The 25,045-nt window shown below is 39.0% G+C and overlaps 1 protein-coding gene across 3 annotated transcripts in view; it reads left to right on the forward strand.

The window, feature by feature from the left end:
- The first annotated feature begins 539 nt into the window (after positions 1 to 539).
- The window catches only part of tnr (tenascin R (restrictin, janusin)), a 162,689-nt gene continuing 138,183 nt past the window's right edge, over positions 540 to 25,045 (forward strand). For all 3 annotated transcript variants that reach the window (XM_029453314.1, XM_029453313.1, XM_029453315.1), the window contains exon 1: positions 540 to 678. In XM_029453314.1, coding sequence (XP_029309174.1) covers positions 659 to 678 — 20 coding nt within the window. In that variant the 5' untranslated portion in view covers positions 540 to 658. The remainder of the gene's footprint in view (positions 679 to 25,045) is intronic.

The raw sequence follows: 25,045 nt of genomic DNA on the forward strand, positions 1-25,045 counted from the left end.
AAAGTAAATCAAGTCATCATTATTCTTCAATTACATAACGCAACCATACACTCTGTGCTGACTAAACATAGGATCTGATATTGATGGAATACAAAGCAAATAATTTACCACTCAAACTAATCAATGATGATATTAATACAATAGAATAGGATTATATGAGTGTTTAGTTCTTTTTACCACTTACATTTGAAATATTTTTGAAAAGACTGAAAGGCAAACGGATATGTGGCTTTCTATGAAACTTCTTAAAGCTCCAGTGGAAAGACGCACTTTAAATAATAATACAATGTAACTATTGAAGCCTAATATTTTTTCTGTAGATCCACATGATTCCACGATGAACTCTTTTTTTTTTTTTTTTACATGTAAGGACCTGGGAGATCTGAGGGATCACAAAAGTAATATTATTGAATTATATAAAAAACAAAACAAATTCCTAATCTTATGGCGTGATGTATTTGACACTGGAGTAGTAACCTCGGTGGGACAAATATTTCATCCATGTTGTTGCAATACAGCTTCCAGCCAGCGGCGGCAGCACTGAGCGCCATGACGCTGAGCACACTTTGAGACATTATGTGATTGATTGAATTCATCTTCATCTCTCGCAAATAAACTGTGTTTTTCTTTGAAAAAATGTTCTCCGAAAAGATTGGTGATGTGTCTACTTTATCTGTGGTGAGTTTCCTTAAGATTATCCCGTTATGTATTAATTAATGTAAGCACTGAAGGTGGGTTATTTCAGTTAACGTCAACGTTAACTTTAACGTTACTTCCAATTAACGTTAGCTAGCTACCGTTATATCTTCGTTAACTTGTAGCGTTATATCTTGGATAACCTGTATGTTTCTAATTTCATAACTGGATCCTATTTTTTCTAACGGTAATTCGTAAACTGTATTCCAAACTTTGTAAATCCCCGTTTTCATCAAATAACAAAGAAGCCCAGCTACCCTAACTTTAGCTAGCTAACGCTATTATAGCTCGCGACCTGCTCCACACCTGTCAACAATAGCAAATAGCTAGCTAGTCACTACAATTTCAATTTTGACACGTAATCTATCACTGAAAACGTTTTGTGTTTATTTATTGTTCTTTATTAATCATTTTAATATGATCACTCTGTTAATTTTTAGCTTGCATTTCAAATGTAGTTTTCACTAACATACATCATAGAGACAGAAACATATGTTTCCATTTGCCATTTAAAACTTCATTAGTATTAACTGACAAGATTAGTTTTGTAAATTAAATAATTCTTCCCAAAATATAGGTTTCATCATTATACAATTTTCAGTGGCAGATGTGATACCTTGGTATTGTATTAAGATGTTATTGACACTCCTTCGTCACATTACATTTTCTACACTGATCAATGTCAGAAAAAGCTAATTTCACACACATTCCAAGTTGACATCTTCAAATTTATTGTTTTGTCAAACCACCACGTAAAAAAACAAAGATATTCAGATTACAATCGATGACAAAGAAAAGCATCAAGTCCTCACAAAAATCGTCGTCAAGCAAAAATGCCAAACATTTGGTGGTTTAAGCTTCTGCAATGTGATGATTTCTGGCTGTTTTCTGTTTTATTTCATTGTACATTGAATATCTTTTGGTTGACTGTTTGTTGGACAAACCTAAGACTGAGACGTCACCTTGAGCTAATCCATTCATCAAAAAATAATCATTATGCAGCCTTAGTCAGCTCTATATATTTTAATGATTCATTTTCATTCTTTTTTCTTTTAGCTGACAGTGCCACTTGAAATCCTGGAGCGATCAGCTTCATGTTCTCTGTGAGTAAAATTTGATTTAGAGTCTATGAGCAGCATGGAGAGAAAGCAGCCACTAGAGGCTGCACTAGCAAAGACACAGATACATAGATCAATAAGGAGTGAGAGAGAGAGAGATAGAGAGAGAGAAAGACAGAGGAATCAATGGAGAAACAGCAAAAAAGAGATGGTGAGCATGCAGTTTAGTACAGCAAGACAGAGTGGCAGAGTGAAGAGATAGTAGGAGTGAGAATCGTACCAGCTGACAACCTCAGAGAGAGAGAGAGAGAGAGAGAGAGAGAGCATCTCATCTCACTAAAGAGAGAGAGCAAGAGAGGGAGCGAGAGCGAGAGAGAGAGGGAGTGTGGAGCAGCACTCAACCACGTTGCCCGTCCTCATATTTCCCTCTGCAGCTGTGTGAGGCAGAGTGAGCAGCGGAGAGGAGAGAGCACATCTGATTCTCGTGGAAACAGCTGGACCGCGTACCACTTGGCCCGAGAGATCGATGCACTTACGCCAAGCCACACAGGAAGGGTGAGCGCCCCGTAGGAAGTCTGTGTACTGCCACAGAGAGAGAGGAGCCAAAGGGACAGAGAGAGTGTGAAGAGAGCGAGCGGGAAGAAGATTACCCAAGGCCAATTTGAAAGCTTTCAGCTGGTCACTCCAAGCAGGTGAGTCAACTTGTGCTTGTGTGGAGCGGGGACGGATGTTCGGCAGGTGCATTCTGCCTCTGACAAGATTGTGTGTATGCGTGCGAGTCCTGTATCTTCACTCCTGCAAAGTTGTCTCTTTATTTGCCTTTGTGTTAGTGCTGTGTGTCTTTTTTCCTGTTTTAGTTTGTGCATCACTTGCAAGACAGCTCACATTTATAGTGATATCCAGGTGATTAGCTGCAGGACCTCAGTATCAATCAACTCGTTATCCTGCTGAGCAGAGACGAACGCAACAATAGCTGTTTAACGACCTTTCCTTGCTGGTTTGTGTGAAGGTTTTGTAACAAGTGAAATGTGTCTGAATTGCAGCCACAATTTAATAGTTATTGTAAAAGCTTGATTTGAGGAAATTAATTGGGAGCGGTTGCATGGCAGTTTGTCACAACTGTCATGGGAAGGATAGTTGCCTAAAGCCACTTGTATATTATTTAGATGGACAAGTTGATGTGTCAGGATTTTCCTATTCATGGCATGTTAGTTTTAAGTTTATGATAAGCATTTAGGGAATAGTTTTGAAGCAAGAAGCAGAACAATTCAACTTATTTAACAGGAATAGACTCTGGTTGTTAAAAATAATAATTGGGACCAGTGTCACTTTGTTCTCACTTTTGTACTTGATCAAAAATATTGTGAATTTCTAACTGAAGTATGATGACACTGTGGTACTTTCATGCTGGGTCAGATCTGAGGTGACTGTAAATATAGTTAGAAATATAGTATAGTTATAGTTTAAGTTGTCCCCATCTAATTGATCAACATATGAATGGGAAAATGAAAAATGTGTTTTTTCATCAGTGACTGTTGTCATCTGCTAAATAACCACAGTACTGTACCTTTTTCGCAGTTAACAAGTTAGCAAAATAAAAAAATAGCTTGTAGATATAAATCCCTTTTACTGGCTTTCCAGCACAGATAATTCATTGTGTTGCACCTGCTCTAGTGACTAATTATTATCAATGGTGACATTTAGAACATCGGTCTATATGTGCGGCATCTCTTCATGTATTCTCATGCTATACCCGGTTTGGAAATACCGTGCCATGCTCAATATATCCCATCATCCATCTGTATGTGTGTCCAGCTCTCTTTCAGTTTCTGTTATTCTCCCTTTCCCATAAACTCCCCCCCCTGCTTCCCTCTTTCCCTCCATGTCATCCTGTGAAGGTTATTTCCATATATCGAGTTGGTTTAATTTGTCAAAGTCAGCCAGACATATTGTTCATGGTCACAGCAGGGAAACAGGTCGGGGGGGTTTCTGTGCTGGGTATTGACACCATATTGGAAGCTGTGGTGATTATATCCTGAGAGTGACAAAGGAAAAGGCGGAAAACAAGACGAAACACAAGAAGAGAGAAAACCACCAATTCACTTACCTCGTAAACAGAGATGCTGAGCAATACATTTCTGAGTTTTTTCATGATTATGTGTGTGTGTGTGTGCGTGTATATATATGTGTAGGCTGTGAGTGAAGAGGCTTTAGTTTATTGGTCTTTGGATTCATCATATCTCACACAGTGCTTGGCTCTCCCTCTCTCCCATGTGGATCCTGTGTCATTAAGATCACTTTCTCTCTTTTCGACTCCTGGATACGTCAGACTCTCTCCATCTTTGTCTTTAGCCCTCGCCGGCTCTTTATCTGTTCATTACTCACTCTCTGCCTCTCTTTCTTACACATACACACATATACAGTATATGCAGACACACACTCACACAAGTGTAACTGCATTTGTGGAAACTGCAGCTCATAAAACATGCATCCCACTTTGGAAGTAGAATGAGTGTGCATAACTCATGTGATTGAAATTCAAATTAAATACAGACTGCTATGTTGTGGTTCCTATATTATATATCTAACGTATGTAATGGTGTAGAGGGAGAGATCCTATCCCTTTTCATAAAATTGTGTCTGAATTATCACGATTTAGATCAATTCAACTGCGCACGCGGGATTTATGGAAATGTAATAGTGGTGACATCTCACTGACAAGAACGAATGCAAAATGATTTAAAAGTTTACTCTCATTGTTAGTAGTTTCCTGTTTGCATGTGTTGCGAATCAGTTTAGTGTTTAAATGCAAATATTTTCTATAAATTGCTTAAGGAGTAGGTGGTATTTGTTGAATCTCACATTCACACAGAATTATCTCCACTATTTTCCAAATCATTCACATTTATTTCGGTGCCAATGGGCAGTTGAACAAGATTGCAATCGTCTACGTGGTAATTAATAATTTACATAATACCTCGTTCTGGGGGAATTTTATTTTTCTCCGCGCCAGTGTTAATTGTGTTAGCTAAGCTACCATCATTACTTATCGTTAGGACGACAGTTAAATGTGGACATATCCAGTTCTCATTAGCGACTGCATCATCCATCAGATACTGCACAGATATAAACACAGTAGCAGATAAGAAACTTCTGTGAAAGGACAGCATTATTTAATTTCCTAGATTAGCGCCGTTATGGCTGAGATACAGGCAGTGTTTTTGTACAGTCATATTAACGGGAAAACAATTCTCGTATTTGTTTCGTGCGTACATTGTTCATTTCTACTTGTACTATTCATACAGATGCATAGTACATTTTTAAAAGCTTTAGAGAGATCAATGAACAGAGCCTTTTCTTGTCCTTCCACCCATGGTTCATCTTTTGAAGAGGCACCTCTTCAGCGGCCTCCTGGGCTATCATCTCAGTCTGTGTGATAAATCCTAACTAGACTGCTCTGATTTATTTTTTCGAGGTAGAAGAGCCAGACATGAGTATTTGTCTGAACTGTTACCTTTCTTTCTTTACTGCTGCATGTGACGCTGTCCTCCCTTTTAGTATTTCTGCTGTCCTCTCTCCTTCTCTTACCATTCTCCCCATGGGATTACTCTTTAGATAAAGGATACACACATGTTCAGGCATAACGTATCGGGATGTGTTGTGTGTGTGTGTGTATGTGTACCAAATGTTCATGCCAAGATTATAGTGGCCAAATATTTCATGGGAGCATCACCGCAGCCCTGTACTACAACTGCGTTAGACTCTGCAAAAGTAATAGCAAAAATATACTTAAAAACACCCTAAACAAGAGCAAACTGGTCGTACAGCAGTAGCTCAGCTAGCTAATGTTATCTTAGTAAGTCATGGCCACAGCATCTAGAGTTAGAAGCCCTGGTTGTACTGCTGTTGTTGTTCTGCCTCTTTAGTTAAAATAAATATGCTAATGAGGGCAGGGACGTTGTGCTGTGCTCACAGTTTTGTCAGAAAACAATTGTATTCACCATAATGATAATTTCTGGCGGTGTTCTTACTACAGATGTCCCCATCAAGTTTTGTTTGCCCTGATCCCGATCTGAGTCCTTTCATTTGGGTTATCTGCCAATACGGAAATATACATTTTTCCTTTTAACATTTTTTTCCACAAGCTACTTGACACAAATATTGAACGTTCGGATTTAAAACTATAAAACCCAAATTATTGTTGTAAAATGGATGAAAGTTTAGATGGGAGAAAGCGACTCCTGAAACTGATGCGATCAGCTAGAGAGAGAAGACGTATCGCCCTGTTGAAGTATTTGGGACTACAGAAACACTTTCACATCTGTGTGTTTTGCCAACCCGGCTGCCACAACGTTTCCATCAGTTTTATTTGAACTGATACTAATGCATTCAAATATGACCAGATTGGACCTGGATACCGATACTTCGGATCAGTTGGAGACATCCCTAGTTGTTATCATCAGTATGTTTCACCGTGGTATAAAAACTGTAATGCAGAAATACTGTAAAATGGTTTAGTTTCCTAACAGCCTTTTCATGCTGACATACATTATTATTATAATGATTCTTTTCTTGTTTAAAGGTAGGCCTATTTGTATTTTACACTAACTAAATTGAGGCTCATTTAGTAAACCCAGACAATACACACACAGCTCTTCACTGTTGATCTCTTCACCACAAAGTACTTTATTAACAAAAGACTGATGAATGTGCCAATTATGCTGATCTTATTAAGACACTTGTCTGTCTGGCAGCCTTGGGTCTCACACAGCGCAGTGTGTGAACGTCTCTCTCCTCCTCTCAAAACATAGATGAAGAAAAGCGGTTGCACTATGACAGGAAGGGCTGATGTAACACCAAGTTTGCAGTACTGGGAATGCCTGATCCGGCAAGATGTTGTAAATTTCACATACGCAGCCCCCCAGCGCTGCAGAGTGACACTGCTGAGAGTGGGGGAAAAACAGCAATCAATGGCAGGATGTCCAAGAAAGCAGGTCGCATACTGTTTTTGATGCTGTCTGATTTAAACACTCAATTGATCATGCCGTAAAAGTGGTCGGAAGTGCTCAAACAAAGACGTGTACTGTATATCACAAAATTATTTATAGAAGCAGGACAGGAGCTTGGATTGGTTTTTAAGCCTCTCGGGAGCTTTGTTTTAAACTGTGTTGAACAGCGAGCGGAGAGACGGAAAATGATAAAGCTCATAGGAGCATAAATGTGAGGAGAAATGTGAACTGCCCACTTGAAAGAAATTGAGAAAATGTGTGTGAGATGGGAGAGCTTCACAGTCATTTTCTTCTCCTTCCCCAAATGGGACGACATAGTTGAACTGATGTAAACCTCTGATTTTTATCACACCATAAAGCACTGTAGAGACATATTCACCTTTATTTAAATCGCAGACATCTCGACTGCTTCTGTTGCCACTGCGCTTCCAACAATCTAAAGAGTACAGAGTTCAAGCAGATGTTCTTGTTGGGTAAGTATCCTTGGCATGTGGTATTGCATTAAGAAGTACTGTCTTTCTCTATCTCTCTCTGCGTCCCCGTCCCCCCCTTCTGCAACCCTTCAACAATTTTTTCATCTCCTTCTTTCTCTCTTGCTCTCTCATCCGTCAGCACTGGGAAATAGTCTGTAAAGGTCTTCCATCTCTTTCAACCTCCAATTCTTTTCAAGATATTTACTGCACAGTGCAGTTCCCTGGGTACGTGTGTGTACCTGCGTGCACCTGTGTGTTCCTGTGTGTATCTGTGTATTTGAACGTTTGAATGTGTGCATGTGTGTGATCATATATGTGCACAGGGCTGCATGTATATCCTGCGAGAAGAGGAAGTGTTCCAGGTGACCTTTGATACAATTTTTTTGCCCCTACTGTGAAGTGAAAAGCTTAAAGTTCAGGCGTGAGCCTCCTCCAGGCAGCCTGTGAAGAATGTTCAGATATACAAACGTGTCGGCTCAAGAGACACCTTTAGGTGAAGGGTAAATATGCTCTGTCTCTGTTTATACAACAACTGTGCAGCAGTTTGAGGCAGACGTTGGTTGATACCTGGCTGAGGATTATCTGAAGCTGTACAGTCCAGGCTGCTACACTGCATCATTTCGATGCTTAGCTACATTTTCTCTTAAAGTAACCTTTATTTAGGAAGGGAAGTCACCCTTCACACTGAGGGGAAAAAATGTCCCCAAAAATGTGCCCTGAATACATGAATTATCCTGAAGTACAGGCTCACTGTGTTCTTTTAAAATGTGTCTAATTTGCATTTTTGGAGAAGTTCCTAATTGCAAAGTCTCATTGATGGAGGAAAAGGTTAAAGAATTATAATTCTGCAGGAGTTTTATTGTGTAGTGAGGGATTCTGCCTGAATTATGTAGCTTGTGAAGCTCTTTAAACTTGACATTTGGGCTTTTTGGAACAAATCTAGTTTGAACCTTTTACTGAAGACACTAGTATCTGCAATAAAAATGATAACACTAAGAAGATAAATTCCTTTCATCTAACATCCTCCTCTCTCTCTCTCTCTCTACTCATCTTTCCACTCAGTAGAAGACAAATGGTAGACGAAGGTAAAATAGTAGTTGAATACTTCAGCAAATGATCTGATTGGACCATCAATCAGTGTAGTGAGTTCTGATATTAGGAGGAATTATATATTTACTTTTGATTTAGAGGGTTCACACTGCACGCTTGTTCGCTCTTCTCCTAATTAATTTATCAAACTGGCAACTTAAAAACATACAAACTGCTCTCATACACTGTCAACTCAGTCTATACATATTTTAAGTTAAGCGAACGGATAGTTTAAAATACAAGAACATCTGGCATTTTCATTTCCCGTTTGTTGGCGAGTGAAACTTAGGAGTGAGCAAAGACGTCTTGTTGATGTATTAAGTAGGCTACATCATCCTAAGTCAGCGTGGAGAAGAGGCAAAGCTGTTTTTACATATTTTGGGGCAAGTCCAACAAAATGCACACAGTCATTCGAGAAAAGTCTAAGTCCCAAAGTCTCAATCATTAAAGCTGTTAATAGTTGAGCATCCAATTATTTAATTCTTGAAACACTGCCTATGTATTTGGAGCAGGTGGCTCGGAATTACACATTGAACCTTTTAAACTTTCGACTTCAGGTGTCAAATACACGTTGGCTCTTGTTGTGCCTGAGCTCCATGTTCCAGGTAAATGACGTAATAACATTAGCTCAGAGTTCACAGATGGGACTGTTGGTGACTCGCTGGGAAGGACAGGAGGAAAACCAATCCACAGCGTCTTGTTATTTTACACTTGTTGGATATTTACAAGCACATTTACATGTACATGTACAAGCTTATACTTGGGCGGTTAATATACTTGGGCGGCCCGACAAAGTGTCAGACATTCAAGTCTGTGTGAGAAACACTGAAATTGGAAAACTAGTTGAATAGTTTGAATAATAATAATAATAATCAATAATAATTTCTGACAGCTTCCAGCCTACCTGACTCTGATATGCGGATGCTGACAGATTGCAGACAGTGTTGCAGGTTTTCTGCGCTACATGGTAATCTTACTATGGACCTTGTGTCATACAATGAATATTAAAAGCTGCAGCACACAGGCAGCTTTATCCAATAAATCTACTCTGCAGATTTACATAATCTCCGCTTGTGTGCCGTCCTGTTCAAACTTTTACTTTAGTGTCACAGTGCACGTCGGCCCGTTTGACCCCCGGCTGTCAACATTTTCCAGTTTCATTTTGGTGGTAAAAGAGGGATATCTCTCTGTAACTCTCTCTCGCTCCAGGGTACGGACTAATTTGACTCTATGAAAACACTTTTATTTATATAAATGAAACATGGATACCACAAACCAACCAATCCAGCACCTTCAGTTAATTGCACATGTGATTAAGAACTAAGAAAGCGTTTTGTCTCCGTGAACTTTCCATCTGTCTGTCATTTACCAGAATGGTGTCATTAACTTAATTTGTCCTTAGCTCATACAAAAAGCCATTCTCATTCGTAGCACACACTGAGCAATTATAACTGCTCCAGTTGTCTCATTTGCATAGTTCCATAGAATATGCATTTTTGATAGATTAGATTTTCTACTTAATATGCATAACATAGTGGTTATGGGTTGGTTTGCTCAAGATATACCTAATAATTGGCTCGACTGAGCAACACTTCAATGCCATAGTTCATAGATACTAATACATTTCAATCAGTATTTCTACCGTGTTACAATGAAACTCAATGCATGTGAATTTCACCTTTTCTAAAAGGTTGTAGCAATGTCTTCAGGTCACTGCCCATGTCTCTCATCATTAGGTTCTGCCGTTAACGTCAGCAATTACGTTAAAGCCATCCAACAAGAAGCAAGCATTTCCCAGGCAAGACCTTACAGTTGTGCCATGTAAAGGCCACATGAGCGAAAAATCTGATTATGAACTATGAACTGCTTCTTATGAACCAGAACTGGTTAGAGCAGGGGTCGGGAACCTTATTACATGTTCCATCTCCAGAGCCTTACAACACAGCACTTCCTGGTGTATGATGCAGTGATACACCGTCAGCTGCATCTTCTCCCGCATCCTGCACTAATCTGCTCTTTTCATCACATCGCAGGCTCTCCATCTGTCGTCAGTCTCGTCAGTTTGTCCCGGGGCACTTTAATTTCTCACACATTTAAATACTTCCTCAAATATGTCTTTTCCCGTGGTTGTGCCATGCATTGATTTAATTACCAAAACCGGCGGGCCAGTTATGATAGACATGATATTTTCTCGCGGGCCGGTTATAATTGCCTTGAGTTTGACACCCGTGCAGTAAACACTGAAACGTGCACATGAATAAATAACATAAGCATTTAGTTTATTTAATAAAAAAGCACCTGTTCAATGAAACACTGATAACGCTTTTAGTACTCGGAAAAGAATTGCACGCATAAAGTTGCATTCAATTTTATTAAATGTATGGCTCTCAAGGAAATACATTAAAAAATATTTGGCTTTTATGGCTCTCCCAGCCAAAAAGGTTCCCGACCCCTGGGTTAGAGGTTGACTTTTATACCACGTGCTTTGTACGGGTATGATGGAGGATGTCTGTAATGTTTAGTGATTACTGTTACACAGTTACTAACATACTAACAGTCACTTTGAATCAAAAATCATTGGATCATACGATTATGTCCCCTTATTTGTTATGATTGCCGTCAACTTGATTATAAAGTGTTTTATTTATACCAGGTGCTGCCATGGCCAGGGGTTTCCAATGGATTTTAGCCAAAAGAAGATTCTGCTATGTGGAATCTACAATGCCGTGACATTGATCAATGCAGTATCTCAGTTCATACAGAAACATTCTCTGTATTTTGTTTGTTCTTTAGATGCAGCTCAAAACCTAGACGATATTACCCATACTCTGCAAACTTTTCATTGATCTCTCCCAATCAATATCTATCCCTTTGGAGTGTGATGAGACATTTTTCAGCCTACTTTCATAGGACAGAGGCAGAGCTACCATATGAAATCCAATAAGTTGCCTTGGGGGCTATGAAACATTCAAAGCATGATCCATGATTTGGATGCGGTATTATTTCCTTTGCACACCTTTTTAAACCATGTTCTGTCATCAGGTCTGTGAGACTGAAGCTACATGAAGACTGATGAAACATGTTGGAAAACATTGAGTCTATAAATTAATTGTTGGATTTGTTTATCCTGACTGCTGTTTAATAATGCCATAAAAAATGTAACTTAACAAATACACATTTTGGCATCCAGCACCTTTTTATGAATTAATGATTTGCTGTAGTTTTGTAAAGTTTTGCTGTTTGTACAGATAAAATAAACAATATGCAATTTGGTAATTTGGGAGCTTTAGGTTCCTATAGGTGGATAGAGAGAGCTGCGTTACCTTGCCTCCTGACTTAATGCTAAGCTACGCTAGATGCCTCCTATAGTAGCTGTAGCTGTAAACTTAATACACAGACATGTTGTTGTATTTCCCAAAATGTAAAAGTATTCTCTTAAGCTTTAAAAATTATTTTTTAATGATTGAAAGCAAGGCTTAAAGGTCTCTAGGTTTCTAGGTCTTAGACTCTCATCTTAGAACAAGTTCTTCGTGGAGTGTTGTGCCTCTTCAGGTCGGACTCAGTGTTTATTTCTTAATTCTGTGCAACAAACAGAAATCAAACCAACAGAGTCAAGATTGTCAACGCTTCCCACGGTAGTACGTTGAGTGTTTTTGGATTAAATGAGACTTCTGTAACTTGGTGAAGCATTTTTTCTTGTTCAGCTGCTTTGACTTGTTGTCTGCGTTGTATTTCAGCCACAGATGTCTTCATGCAGCTGATGTATAAGCATGTTAAAGGTAAATGCAGTTACAGTGTAGACAAATAGAAAATTGCTTAAAACAATTCAAGCTATTTTCACACAAGAATACTGGAGCGTCTAATAACATTTGTGGGGTTTCACAACAACAATTTTTAATATACCATAAGGAACTACAGATTCACGATTCACTGCACAACCTTTACAAATGAGTACAACAACATTCTCAGTCTTGTCTTTGCAAACACAGACTTATTGCTACAGAGATATTGCAAAAGTGAAGGTATATAAATTCAAAAGGAAGTATAAAATACACGAGACAAAGCAGTTAGTTCGTCATAATACACTTTAGACATAAAAGACCACCGTTCAGCAGGCTAAACATTTTTAATTAACTGTTTTTGCAGACACTAATCCGGACATTATCTAACATTAATCAGTACACTGCTGTCGAGGTCACAGGGATATGTAGCACTTGCAGCAAAATAACTATTAATATATGCAGCAGCTGTTAATATCTGTAGGTGAATAGCTGAGCACAGACGCACCACAATGCAGAGCTAGTTTTTTCTGTTACCTCAACACCTCCGGAACAATTAGATAGTTGTACTCTTAATTATTGCGGCGATATTTGAACACTGTTTGAAACCAAATGACTTCCTGACAGTTACTGGGTCACAAGGCAGTAAGTACTGCTGTGCCGCTGATTAAATTCACCCAATAATTAAGCAGACATCATTGATTCCCTGCAGAGAAATGGAGAAATGGAGAGAGTGTGTGTGAGAGAGACTCCCTGTCTGTCCCTGTGCTTCCTGTAGCCCCTGCAGCGGTGGGCCAGTCAGATATGCGTAATTTGGGAAATGAGCAGAAGTCAATTCCACTTAAACCGACAGTGGTGGTTGGACACATCGATGTTCCATGCATTGTTGACTCCCTTTATTTTCTTCCTCTCTGACTTCCTTTGTGTAATTGACAGAGCGATCGAAGGGAATGAGAATGTGTGTCCTAGATTATGATTGTGTATGCGAGTGTAATGTGGTGTGTAAAACCAAACAATCACCTACTGCTTGCACAATTTAGGACACTCGTGTATAAGTGTCTGTTTTTAAAAATGAATCAGCAGCTTTAAAAGCAGGGCGTGATTTAAGGTTTATTTCACAGTATCAGTAAGAATCAATTTCCCACAAATAAGCACATTATTAGGGTTAGTCAATAAATGTAGTGATGCAATTGGTTTGAGTGATTTTAGTAATGCAAATGTATGCTTGTGTGGGGGCCCGTCTGTTTGTGCCTGTGTTGTTTTACTCAAATCCGTGTGGGCAAATGAAGTACACACCACGTATTACACGCACACACACCAGAAAGCAGAAATCGTTTTAATTTTCGTTGTCATTTCAAAAGCGTCCAGCTGCAGAGCTCCAGGCTCAGGCCCACCTCCGGCTCTGGGACCTATGGTGGAGTGACATTTACGTGTGTTTATCGCGCTTCCCTATAAATGTTACATGCCACCGTATTATATTGAGAAGTCATTGTTTTATTGCGCTTATCGCTAATGAACAAAGTATCCTGTCGAGCGTATATTTAATACATTGTATCAGTTCCATTGTATTACGTCCACGGCACACAACCTCCACCAATAACACCGAGGTAAACAATATAACCGTACTATTTTGGTATAACTGCAATTTATAAAGAAAGGTAAAGTAATTTAAAATGTTCAATAATTAATATGCAGAACAAACTTATAGATCATGCATTCATAAGGAAATGGAGAGAAAAGATGAACAGAGACTGTGTGACCACTTTGCATGTCAACACAAACAAACCGATAAAGGATTTTATTTCTGCAGAGACCGCGGAGGCAAAAATGAATAATGCAATTTTACAATGTAAAGTGACTGGCAGGAAACTCTACTTCTTTAAATCATCCGTACAAAGGATGAGCAACCACATTATACAAATGTATTTCTAATAAAAAGTCAAGGGTGAAAGATGTAAGACGCATTTTGGTAAGAAACATCAAATCACAGAGCTTAAAATTCTCTTCCATACACCACTGATGGTGAGCGAAAGAACTTTGAAATGGGAATTTACAAAGTGAGAAAATCCTTCAGGTGCCAGCGGCTCTGTTGCCACTGTTCCAGTTAAAGAGAATTATATTTTTTAAAGATCATTGTATTACCCACAATACCCTGAAGTAGATTTCTTCGCCTCTGAGAATGCTAATCCAAAATTGTAGGTGAAATGTCCCATCGGGCTGCCGTAGCAGAATATTCCTGCCGAGAACCACCATCTAAACTTTAGCAATTTAACAGCAGTGTTTCTATGAAAGTTGTCATTAAACCTTTTGTCCACTGTCAAGGATCATCGCTTAATAATGAGCACTTACAGCTTAACTGTTAAGTGAGTGAAGCCTTGTAAAGTGCCTGGTGTGACTGTTAAAGGATGAACTATCAGGAGACTTAATGAAAGTGAGTCAGTCAGAGTGACAGTGGATGTTTAAAGCTTTTGTGGCTTAAAAACGGTAAATTACATCTTTCCGACTGAGACATTCAAGTTTAATAAACACCGACAGCAGATGAAGTAACCGCATGTGACGAATAGCCATCCAGTTTTCCTCAGCTTTTCAAAGCTCTTTTTTCATTCGTACTATATACGAATGAAATAGTAGATAGTGTTGTCTTATTTGTGTTCTCCTCAGCAGCTTTATAGCTGTGGTTAGCTAATCTAATGACGTCTTCATTATTTAAGAAAGGGTCGTGCTTTCATGTCACGGAGGATTTAATCGTCTCGCTGAGATTATTCCACTCTCCGTCTCTCTAACTGTAGTCAGGACAACGTTGTCCTGACTACGTAAAGAACAAAACAAGGGGGCAAAGGTTGTCATTTGTATACAACTTTGTTGTACTGAAAATATCATTTGTTGTAGGTGAAGTGCTCTTTTTAGGCCACATGTTCTTGTGAAAGCATCTTAACTCTTTAAAGATAACCGGTCACTCAACAAAAAGCAGAATAGCTCATGAAATCGTGAGGCGATGAATGGAAAATACTGTACTGACAAATGTTTTCAGGAAAAGCTAAATCCAGGTCGAAATGAGTTTTCTTGGGTTAGATAATCTTTTGTTCGCAATCCTGGTGACTGAGTGATAAAAATGTTACGCTGGTATCACACTTGGAGTTCATGTACGATTTTGTAGAAATTCTCTGGCTCATCGCTGCACAAAGTCTTCATAGCTCTGCCAGAGTTTCAACCTCGAGGGTTACAGCTGTCTTACTCCTTCTGTCGGGCGTCACATCCATATAGATATCCATCAAATAAAACAAGACCTCCCCAAACATGTCAGGAAGGCTTTTCACAATCTTGGCATGAACAAAAAGTTTTTGAGTATAACATAGCCTACAACCGTCTGTATCTGACTGCATTGAAACACTTCGTCTTGACCTTTATCCAGCCATCCTAAACTTTTCAACAATTTGAGATTTTTTTTACATTCTGTTCCTTTCACTGCAAAAATAACATTTAAACATTGCAGTTACAAAACAGGAATTCCCTTTATAAAATAATAATAATAAGAATGTAATGTATCACTTTTGCTTTTAACCTCTTAATTAACATTTCCGTACTTTTATTTTATAAATGTTTTGATTGCAATACTTTTAATTGTAAAAGTCCACATTGAGGTGTAGCTACTGTTACTTTTAGTTTTTCACCACCTTTTCAGATTTTTAATTTTAATTTGAAAACTCCCGAATGCAGTATAGTAAGACAAACAGATGGGCCCTTTCTGTATAATTTGTTTTCTTGTTCTGAAACACCAGCCACCTCTTAGGAGACGATGCTTTGTTGCACATGTTTCAGGTGAAATGAATAATTTAGCTTCTAATAGGATCAACTGTAGTGAATGCAAACACATTCTCTCTGTGCACTTCCTTCCTTGTAAAGGGCATTCATTGGTTGGATGGATTTTAGGGGCACTCTTTTGTATGAGCGTGATGATTTTCTTTTTCTTTTTCTTTTTTTAAACAAGACCAAAAGTCTGGCAAGGTTAATATTTCTCATTACACGAGATTGTCCACCGAGAGAGAGAGCACACACAATGAACTATTCTTTTCTTATTCTCTCTGTCCGTCTGTCTGTCCCGGACATTTCTCTCTCTTTCTCTTTCATGTTGTCACACTTTACAGTCAGTTTTCAAGGCTTTTATTCTGCGGCCCAAATTTGGCAAAGAACATTGCTGCAATCAAGCTTCTTGGACACAGATCAGAACAGCTCATTGAAAAATCATTCACTGGCTGGTTACAGTCTGATATAAAAGCAGATTTCTAAACTTGATCATAACCCTTTTTGTGTCTGAGTAATTTCATGAATTACAGTTTAAGAATGTATTTTATTATTTCTCCTTTGTGACAGTTCAACCAGTTCTCTAGTATGAATACGAAGATGACTTCACAAACCATCACTTCCTTTCAACCTTAAAGGTGCCCTGTGGAGTTTTCTTGTAAACAAACAACAGTTATGTTTATGTCCAGTGCTACTCCACAAAAAACACTTTGTGTGTCCTTAAAGTCTAACAACTGTTTCGAGTGCATTTTCATTTGAGCACTTTCAGTTCATATGTAAATGTTTTTTGAATGGGTTTTTAGTTAGAAGCTTGAAATAAGGTCTGTGGTTTACACACGCTTAAGAGATTTGAATGTTTTGTTCTTCAACATAGAATATGTCAGTAAATACCCCAATACCATGTGTCTTTAAAAACGGCAGATTGGCTAAATGAGACGCCATCACGCCGATGATGAGTTGGCCTTTAGCCTAGTGGTGATGACTTGAATCATCGAGCAAGCGTCCTTGTGCTCCTCCAAAGTGCACCCCATGGCCATTTAAACATGATAGTACTGCTGCTACAAGCTGCAAGTGTCGGGCAGTGTGTTTGCACTTGAGGGTGTTTCCCACCCTCTGGTTGATTAGATTGTGTAGCAAAAGCAATTTCAAAATTGCGTTCTATTACATTACAAGGTAGATTTGAATGCAATAATCGTTAAGCCCTCGTACAACCTAGCACTGCTCTAGTGACCCTGTAACAGTGACTGTCTCACTGGATTTACTGTATAATTCATTTTAAATGCTAAGCCTAAGTGATATTTCTCTTCTGATAGCACGTTTAAAATCTTGGCATACTTCTCCTTTTGTTGTAAAATCATTTTTTGGTGCTATTCTAGTCATTTTTCTCTTCCTCCAGATAGCCCGGTCTCACATTGTGTCAAAGTCTTTTACAGTTTGAAGTGAGAGGGTGAGACTAAACTATCCTCGGGCTTAAAAGAAAAGCCAGTAATTCAAAACTGATCTTTCACAACTGAAATTCAGAGACGTTTCTCATTAAAACTATCTGTATCACTGCAGGCTTTTATCTCTAACCTTAAATGCAGGCACAGTACTGTAATCACTACTTTTCACAAGATAAAACTTTTTTCCTCTACTGCCTTATCTGCGGTCTTTCAGTAACAACATGTGGCCTTGATCTCTTGGAGTCTAAATAAAAGTTAGTGAGCTATGCCAAAAAAAACGACTTTATACAGCACAGGATATTTGTACAGTTGGTGTTAGAAGATTACTATCATCTTTTGTAAACGCGATCACTGTTATTTTCTCCTTTTTCTCCTTGTGAACCACAAGGTAATTTTGATCCTGTTATCTTCTAAAGCTCTGGAGTATGAGCAGATCCTTTTATACTGAGGTTAAGATTGTACAATCATGTCATTTCACCAGTTCACAATGCACCTGTGTTGATAGACCTTGCTGCAAATGGTGGCCTTTCAAAAAACACTGAATAACCTCTATTAGTGTGTAATAATTGACCTTTGCTTAAATATGTCTCAAATCAAATCTGTGTAGAACATTTTCTTCCAAAACAAAACAAAAGACAAATAAGTTTCACTTTCTTTACAATACATGTAACTTGATGACTTTAAACAGTTTGTTAGGAAATAGCTAGGGGTGCCACAAAATAATTGTCTATACTTATCCCACGAATGCCAAATTCACTCAATAATGGAGAACGACACATTTGTCTTGCCTGCACAACAATACACCGGATTTCTGGTTGTTTTCTTGCTTTAAGTGAAAAAGGCTGCAGTAGCCATAGATAAGTTGTCTTGTCAAAAGAGAGAGCTGCGTTTTTGCGATAAGGCAGAGAACCATCACAGAGAACGAGCGTTGCCATATTTGTCTCCCCTTTCCGCCTCATCTCCATCCAACCCAAGTTTGAGATGCGTTTGAATGCAGACTCTTTTGAGTTGTTGGTAATTCAAATCGGAGTGAGGGATGCACACAAAAACAAAAAAAGATGCTGTCATTGTCAGTTGACAACAAAAGCACTGCATGGTGGGAGAGTGAAATATTCCATCTCAAACAATAACTCAAGGTGGTTAATTACCCAGTTCATTTCTAATTAGCGAGATGAGCGGTGCAGGGGATGTAGCAGAATAGGGAGACTCGCTGTAAGCTGGGATGGATTTTGTGTTTTGCCGTGTGTTACTGTTGAGATAGGCCCCGTGCCTGGAAACAGTGGTGGTTGTGCATCCAGCAGCACCATCGGGGGTCAACGAGAGGGAAGTAATGCCAGGAAAAAATGCTGAATAAATAGGTGTATGGCAGAGTAAAGTGCTGTTCCTAAGGAGGGATGAACTGCAGGCCAAAGGGGACTAAAAAATGCAAGCATGGTCATTATCTGGTATCAACTAAAACGGACTCACAGTAGCGTAAGATATACACAACACACGACTGAGTATTACTCATTGTTTGTAGAACATTTAATTGCAAGTGTCTACATTCCACAAATATCACATTTCCTATATTATCCAGCTATGTCATGCTGGATTACCGCACAAATATGTTTCCCAAAGTGGACCAAATATTCCCTTTCTTCATATAGCCCGGCTTTACTCTCCACCATCCAGACTACTAGAGTTGGCTGCCAAAGGCATGTGTGAGACGAGAGCATGGAAGCGGGAAGCCATGAAACAAATTGGATAAATGTTATTTCTGGAGGAACGTTTAAATTGGATGCAGGAATCCTATTGAGGCAGCCATGCTTGAAATTGGGTGAAATCACACATTAATAGAACATGGGAGATTTTGCATTTACCTTTTGTTAACTCTGGCGCTACTGTCATTGTCTCCCATGCAGTTCTTTGCATATACAGTAAGACCTATTTTTAGTGGGCTTGGATCATGCCTAATACGCACAGGTTGTTTGCATAAGCACACATATGCAACAGGCGTGAAGGTGCAAGTGTATGCACAGGCATATGCAGCTTTTTTGCCCTTCCATATTTCACCTTCCACTCGACTTTACTCCAGACTAATTCAAAGGTCACTGGCTTTGCCCAAGCTGACTGTAATTTTCAATACAGCCACACAAAGGTGCAGTCGGGGAGTAGTGAAACGTACTTGGGTGTAGAGGCCACGGTTGTATGGAGACAACGAAATTAAATCTAGGAGAACATAATTAAGTGAGGGATTGTGTGTGTGTGTGCACTTTGTGTGCTTTCAGGCTTGCACAACCTCTCTCCTGCTGCAAATCACCTGTCAGGTGATATTGTGTTTGACTTGCTCTTAAGGGACACTTTAGGTGCATTTGATTTGCTCTTGCTGACGCAACAGAGCCAGGGGGAGCACTTGAAAAGAGATCATCCATTCAAATGTTCCTCATGATCCTGAGAGTAACTTAAACGTCCAGTGTTCGTAATGGGGATTTCTACAACATAAAGACTTTAGTTTCACATTTAAATGAGAGGTTTGGTAGGAGGATTGCACATAACTTTAGTATTGGCTGGAAATGTTATGAATACAAAAAAATCAATTTTGAATGAAGAATAAATTAATTCACTAACTTGTCAAGAATTGTTATTTGCATAATACTTCGGCAATTCAAAGCAAGGGTGCAAATGTTTTCAGTTTGTTTTCGTCACCATGTCCTTGTGTAGAAATCGGCTTTTTCTTCTTTTCTCCACTTCCTGTAAGTGTATCTTGAGTCACAGTAAGAGAGCTCTGGGTGTAAAGGAGTGATTTCTATCTTTTTGAACTGGCATGTTTGTGCTCCCTCACCATCCTCTCTGTTTACAACTAGCTGCTTTTATCTCGATATGTTTCACTCCTCACCCCCCCCCCCCCCCCCCCGGATCACCTTTGAAATCTTGCTTGCTATGTTACACATACAGGATAAATGTAGTCTTAAAATCTTCACTTCAAAATTCCATCATCAAAAAGGATTTTGGAATTTAAATGAGCACTAAATTTGAAGACTTCTAGCTTTTGTGAGAAATAGCTCTGTATATCAGATGATATATACAAAGTACCATATATATATATATATATATATAATATTGTTAAGTAAAGTCCAGTTTAAATATATTTAAAAGAACACATACGATAGGTGTTTTCCATTTATGGGTACTCAAACTTATCTGACGGGGCTTTTGGGGCACATTAGAGTTTAAATGTTGAGATGGCTTTACGTCCATTGTTTGCGCAGTACTGGGTAGCATTTGATCTGTATTTGTATTGATTGTGTAACAGTGCAGTATAATATAGTTATTACTTGTATAAATGCTGACACCTGTGTGCCTAGAATGTGTTATTCTACAGTCAGAAAAAAACAATGAATGTTACAGAGTTGAGAATAAACCACCTGACCCCAAAGGCATTAAAAAACAAAGTGGAAAAATATGACTTTAAACTGAAAACACTCAAAGATAACAAAAACACTCCCAGAGAATTAAGATGCTGCCAACACCTTTTTCTATTTATAAAAAAAAACCAAAAAAAAAGAATAACAATTTGCAGCTCAGTCCTGTCGGACAAATTTAGATAATTGCTTCGTGTATTTTAATCGCACTTTCTGCTCATACACACACCTGTAATAACCTGTTAATACGGGTGACTCTGGACACTAATTCCCCTGTTCTTTTGTGCAATTAGCCTGTTATTTACAACCGGTATTAGTCGGAGAGACAGCATCTGTTGTCTTTCTTTCTCTCACACCCACTTTTTCTCTTTGCATCTTTTAACTCCTTGCCTCCCCGTCGCTCTCTCCACTTCTCTGGCGCCTTCTTTCACACCGAGTGTCACAGTTACTTCGTTGCCCAGACAGGCAGGCTCATCCAACTACCATCCAAAACTCGAAATGCCTCGTCCAGATAACTCAAGTTGTTTGGTTCCACTTTGGCTGAGCCCAATCGCTTCATTTACTGCTTGTGTGTTCATATTTTACGGCTTTGCCCGACCAATGTGGCTCTTGTGCAGCACAATGGAGACCTGGGGCGGGAGTTGTAAGGTTCACACGGTTCGTTCCTCTCTGCCTGAATGTTTTCTAGTTGCCATGCTTGATTCTTTCCCTTGTTCTCTGTCTTTCTCTCTCAGACACCCACACTGTATTTTCTGTCAGAGACTCATCCAGAATTGTCCAGCGCCAGACATAATTCAAAAACAGACAAAAACTCCTTGTTCACTGTTCCATATCAGTCAATTACTGTGTGGGGTGGTGGTGGTATTGGCGATTCTCTCTGAATGTGTGTAAGTGTGCCAAAATGAGGGACAGTGTGGTGAATGTGTGTGTGGGTGGGTGTCAGCCCTCACTGTGTTAACTAACAAATCATCAGTGTCCTAATTTTTGTGTTGCTTAGAGGCTTGTTTCCAGTCTATAGACAGATCTGACAGTGATCAATAAGCTGCTGTCTGTGTGGGTTTGTGTGTGTGTGTGTGTGTGTGTGTGTGTGTGTCTGTGTGTGTGTGTGTGTGTGCGTGCGCCTTGCTGTGTTTGCATGCATGTGTGTATGTTTGTGGATCATTAAGCTCCTCTGGGGATGGCACTGCTCTGCTTTCATTTGGCAGACATCAGGTAGCGGGCGGCCATGTCATTAAAACAACTGAGTCTTCACACTGATAGATAATCAAAATGCACTGCAGAGCCGGATAGATAGCATGACATTACATGGCAGCCTTCTGAAGTGAGTCGACAGGATTCTTAGCTGTTTCCAGTGAAAGCCTTCAAGGCATGACACATGATTAACTAGCACTTTATTATTAAAAGAGTTATTCAAGACTCCAGAACGCCTCCTCTCGCCCGCTCGGATGTTTACTTCTGGATTGTCATGTTTTTACTCCACTACATTTTTTTGACAGACGTAGTTACAAGTTACTTATCAGATTCAGATTTTGACATCAAAACATGTGATGAACTTCTAAGCTTAATTTGATAAAAACAAATGGTTGTATTTTTTTCTGTTACATTGTCCATGTCAATGAGTTTTATACAAGCCGTTCCCACTCTAAACTTCTCCACAAGGCCAAAAAGGCCTTGTTATCCAACAGTTTGTTCAGCACAACTCTAATTTTCTTACTTTTCCACGCCATTGATCAGTTTGCTCGATATATGACTTAAAATATTTATTTATTATCACAATTGTTTTCAATTAACTTTATGTGGCTTGACTAATTGATTAATAGCCAATTGTTTCAGCACTAAACATGAATTTGGTCTAAATGTAACTATGATATATGATCAGGACTGTAAAACAAAAAACAAACCCAAATATGAAAAGAGGCAGACTTCCCTGTTTCCTTTATTAGAATAAATGAGATTATTCCACACTACAAAATCCTATAAACCAAGGGTTTATAATTATTCAGCAACCAGATATGGATATTTCCATGAATTCTTTTTGTCATTGAATAATATTTGATTAAAAACAAAGCCCTGTACTGGGTATTATTTACAGAGAGTAATTTATCACTGTTGTCATAAAAAGTAATTTATTGTGACTTTGAGAAAAATAATTTCCAGTAGTGACATTTCAAACAGCTGTGTCTTTTGTGTGTGATGTATGTTGTCTCTGGTTGTTATTCAGAAATAGATGCAGTAAATCCACACCTCTTTTCATAACACACTTCTCAATACACCTAGTGTAGGAACACATTTAGTCAGGAAAAGAAAAAGATGATGATCACAACATCATTTCTGTCAAATGTTGTATTTGTACTATTTTGTTTATCCTGTACACACGACATCTATTGCACGTCTGTCCATCCTGGGAGAGGGATCCCTCCTCAGTTGCTCTCCCTGAGGTTTCTTCCATTTGTCCCCCTTTAATTATGGGGTTTCTTTTAGGAAGTTTATCCTAAGTAAGGGATCTAAGGACAGAGGGTGTCGTATCCTGTTCAGTCTGTAAAGCCCAGAGACAAATGTGTAATTTTTGATGTTGGGCTATATAAATACATTTGTTTCCACTTGTTCCTTAAAAAGTAAAACTTTGTGGAAGAGAAGCAAAAATCAGATTCAGAAATAACCTAATCATTGGGTTTTGGCCGGGCAGCCCTTCCCCAGGCGGAGAGACGCACATGGGCAGGTGGCTGTCTGACAGCCATTGGCATTCTCTCCAACAAAGTCTGCCTCTCAGATCAACTCCTCAGTAAACCACTGGGAGTGGGATTAAACTGGGTTAGCTAAGGCCAGAACACCAGTTCCTTGTTGAGGAAAATGGGACACTATTATTGACACATCCCTAACCATCTCCAGATTCATAGCACACACTTTGCATATCGCGAGAGATGAATCTGGCTCTGCTGTCCTGATTGTCATGGGTGAATGGGGATTGATTTACTCTGCAGTTTTTGTGGCAAACTGCCCTAACGACAGTTTTATCCATCTGCATTTTTCTCTGAAATTTAAAGTTAATTTAATCCTTTCCCCCCCCCCCAAACACTGAAAGTGTTCTCTAAAAAAATATGCATCTTGTAATTATCATATTAATTGAAAAATGTCAATGGAAAACAACACAATGATACAGAAAAAGGAGCAGTGCATCCAATTCTTGTCTCATACTTTTTTTTAATTAAAGCACTTTAGTCTAGGAGCCATGTATTGTCCAAAATGCCAAAGTCCATTATGCGGTTGCATTCATTTCATAATTATGCCCATTTTCGCTAATCCACTAACTCGAGTTCCAGTTGAATAAATCCCTGAATGTTTCTCTTAATTCATTACTCATGGCTTCGTTGACATTTACTAAATTCATGGTGTGTGAGTATAGATTAATGCTATTATGAAATTGCTAATACTACTTAATGGTCATTGCAGTGATAAAAAGCGGGGTTATACAAGGTTGAGTTTTTGTGCATAATGCAAAAAGTATTTACGGTTCCTGCTTAAGAATTAATATTTCAATTTAGTTGTTTAGTACATTTAATAGTATTTTTCAACTTTTTTTATTGTAAACCCCACACCATTCACAGAGAGCTGGGGATGAATAGGAAGTACAGTTTAATAAATGAATATGCTCATTTACTTTTGTGTTTGTGTGTTTTGCTTAAGATAGACCTGATTAGATGAGAGATATGAAGAGTATTCAATAACATGAGAACATGTACAACCAGGAACAATTGTTCAGGGCTGAACAGTGAGAAATGAGCTCCAAATGTCAGGACCCGTGCAAAACGGAGAGAGAGCTACTTGCTGACCCTGGCCGGTCCCCTATTGATAGTGTTGCCATGGGAACAGATGTGAGAGCCCTGATGAAGGGCGCTGGAGGTTGAAAATTGTGTGCGAGTTGATGTGTGTGAGAGAGGGAGAGAGTAATGGAGAGAGAGTAAGAGAGAGAGAGAGTAAGGGAGAGAGAGTAAGGGAGAGAGAGAGTAAGGGAGAGAGAGTAAGGGAAGGAGGGAGTAAGGGAGAGAGAGTAAGGGAGGTAGAGAGTAAGGGAGGTAGAGAGTAAGGGAGGTAGATGGTAAGGGAGGTAGATGGTAAGGGAGGTAGAGTGTAAGGAGGTAGAGAGTAAGGGAGGTAGAGAGTAAGGGAGGTAGAGAGTAAGGGATGTAGAGAGTAAGGGATGTAGAGAGTAAGGGATGTAGAGAGTAAGGGATGTAGAGAGTAAGGGATGTAGAGAGTAAGGGAGGGAGAGAGAGAGTAAGGGAGGTAGAGAGTAAGG

This window comes from Cottoperca gobio, chromosome 17 (genome assembly GCF_900634415.1).
Source record: "Cottoperca gobio chromosome 17, fCotGob3.1, whole genome shotgun sequence".
Classification (NCBI taxonomy): domain Eukaryota; kingdom Metazoa; phylum Chordata; class Actinopteri; order Perciformes; family Bovichtidae; genus Cottoperca; species Cottoperca gobio.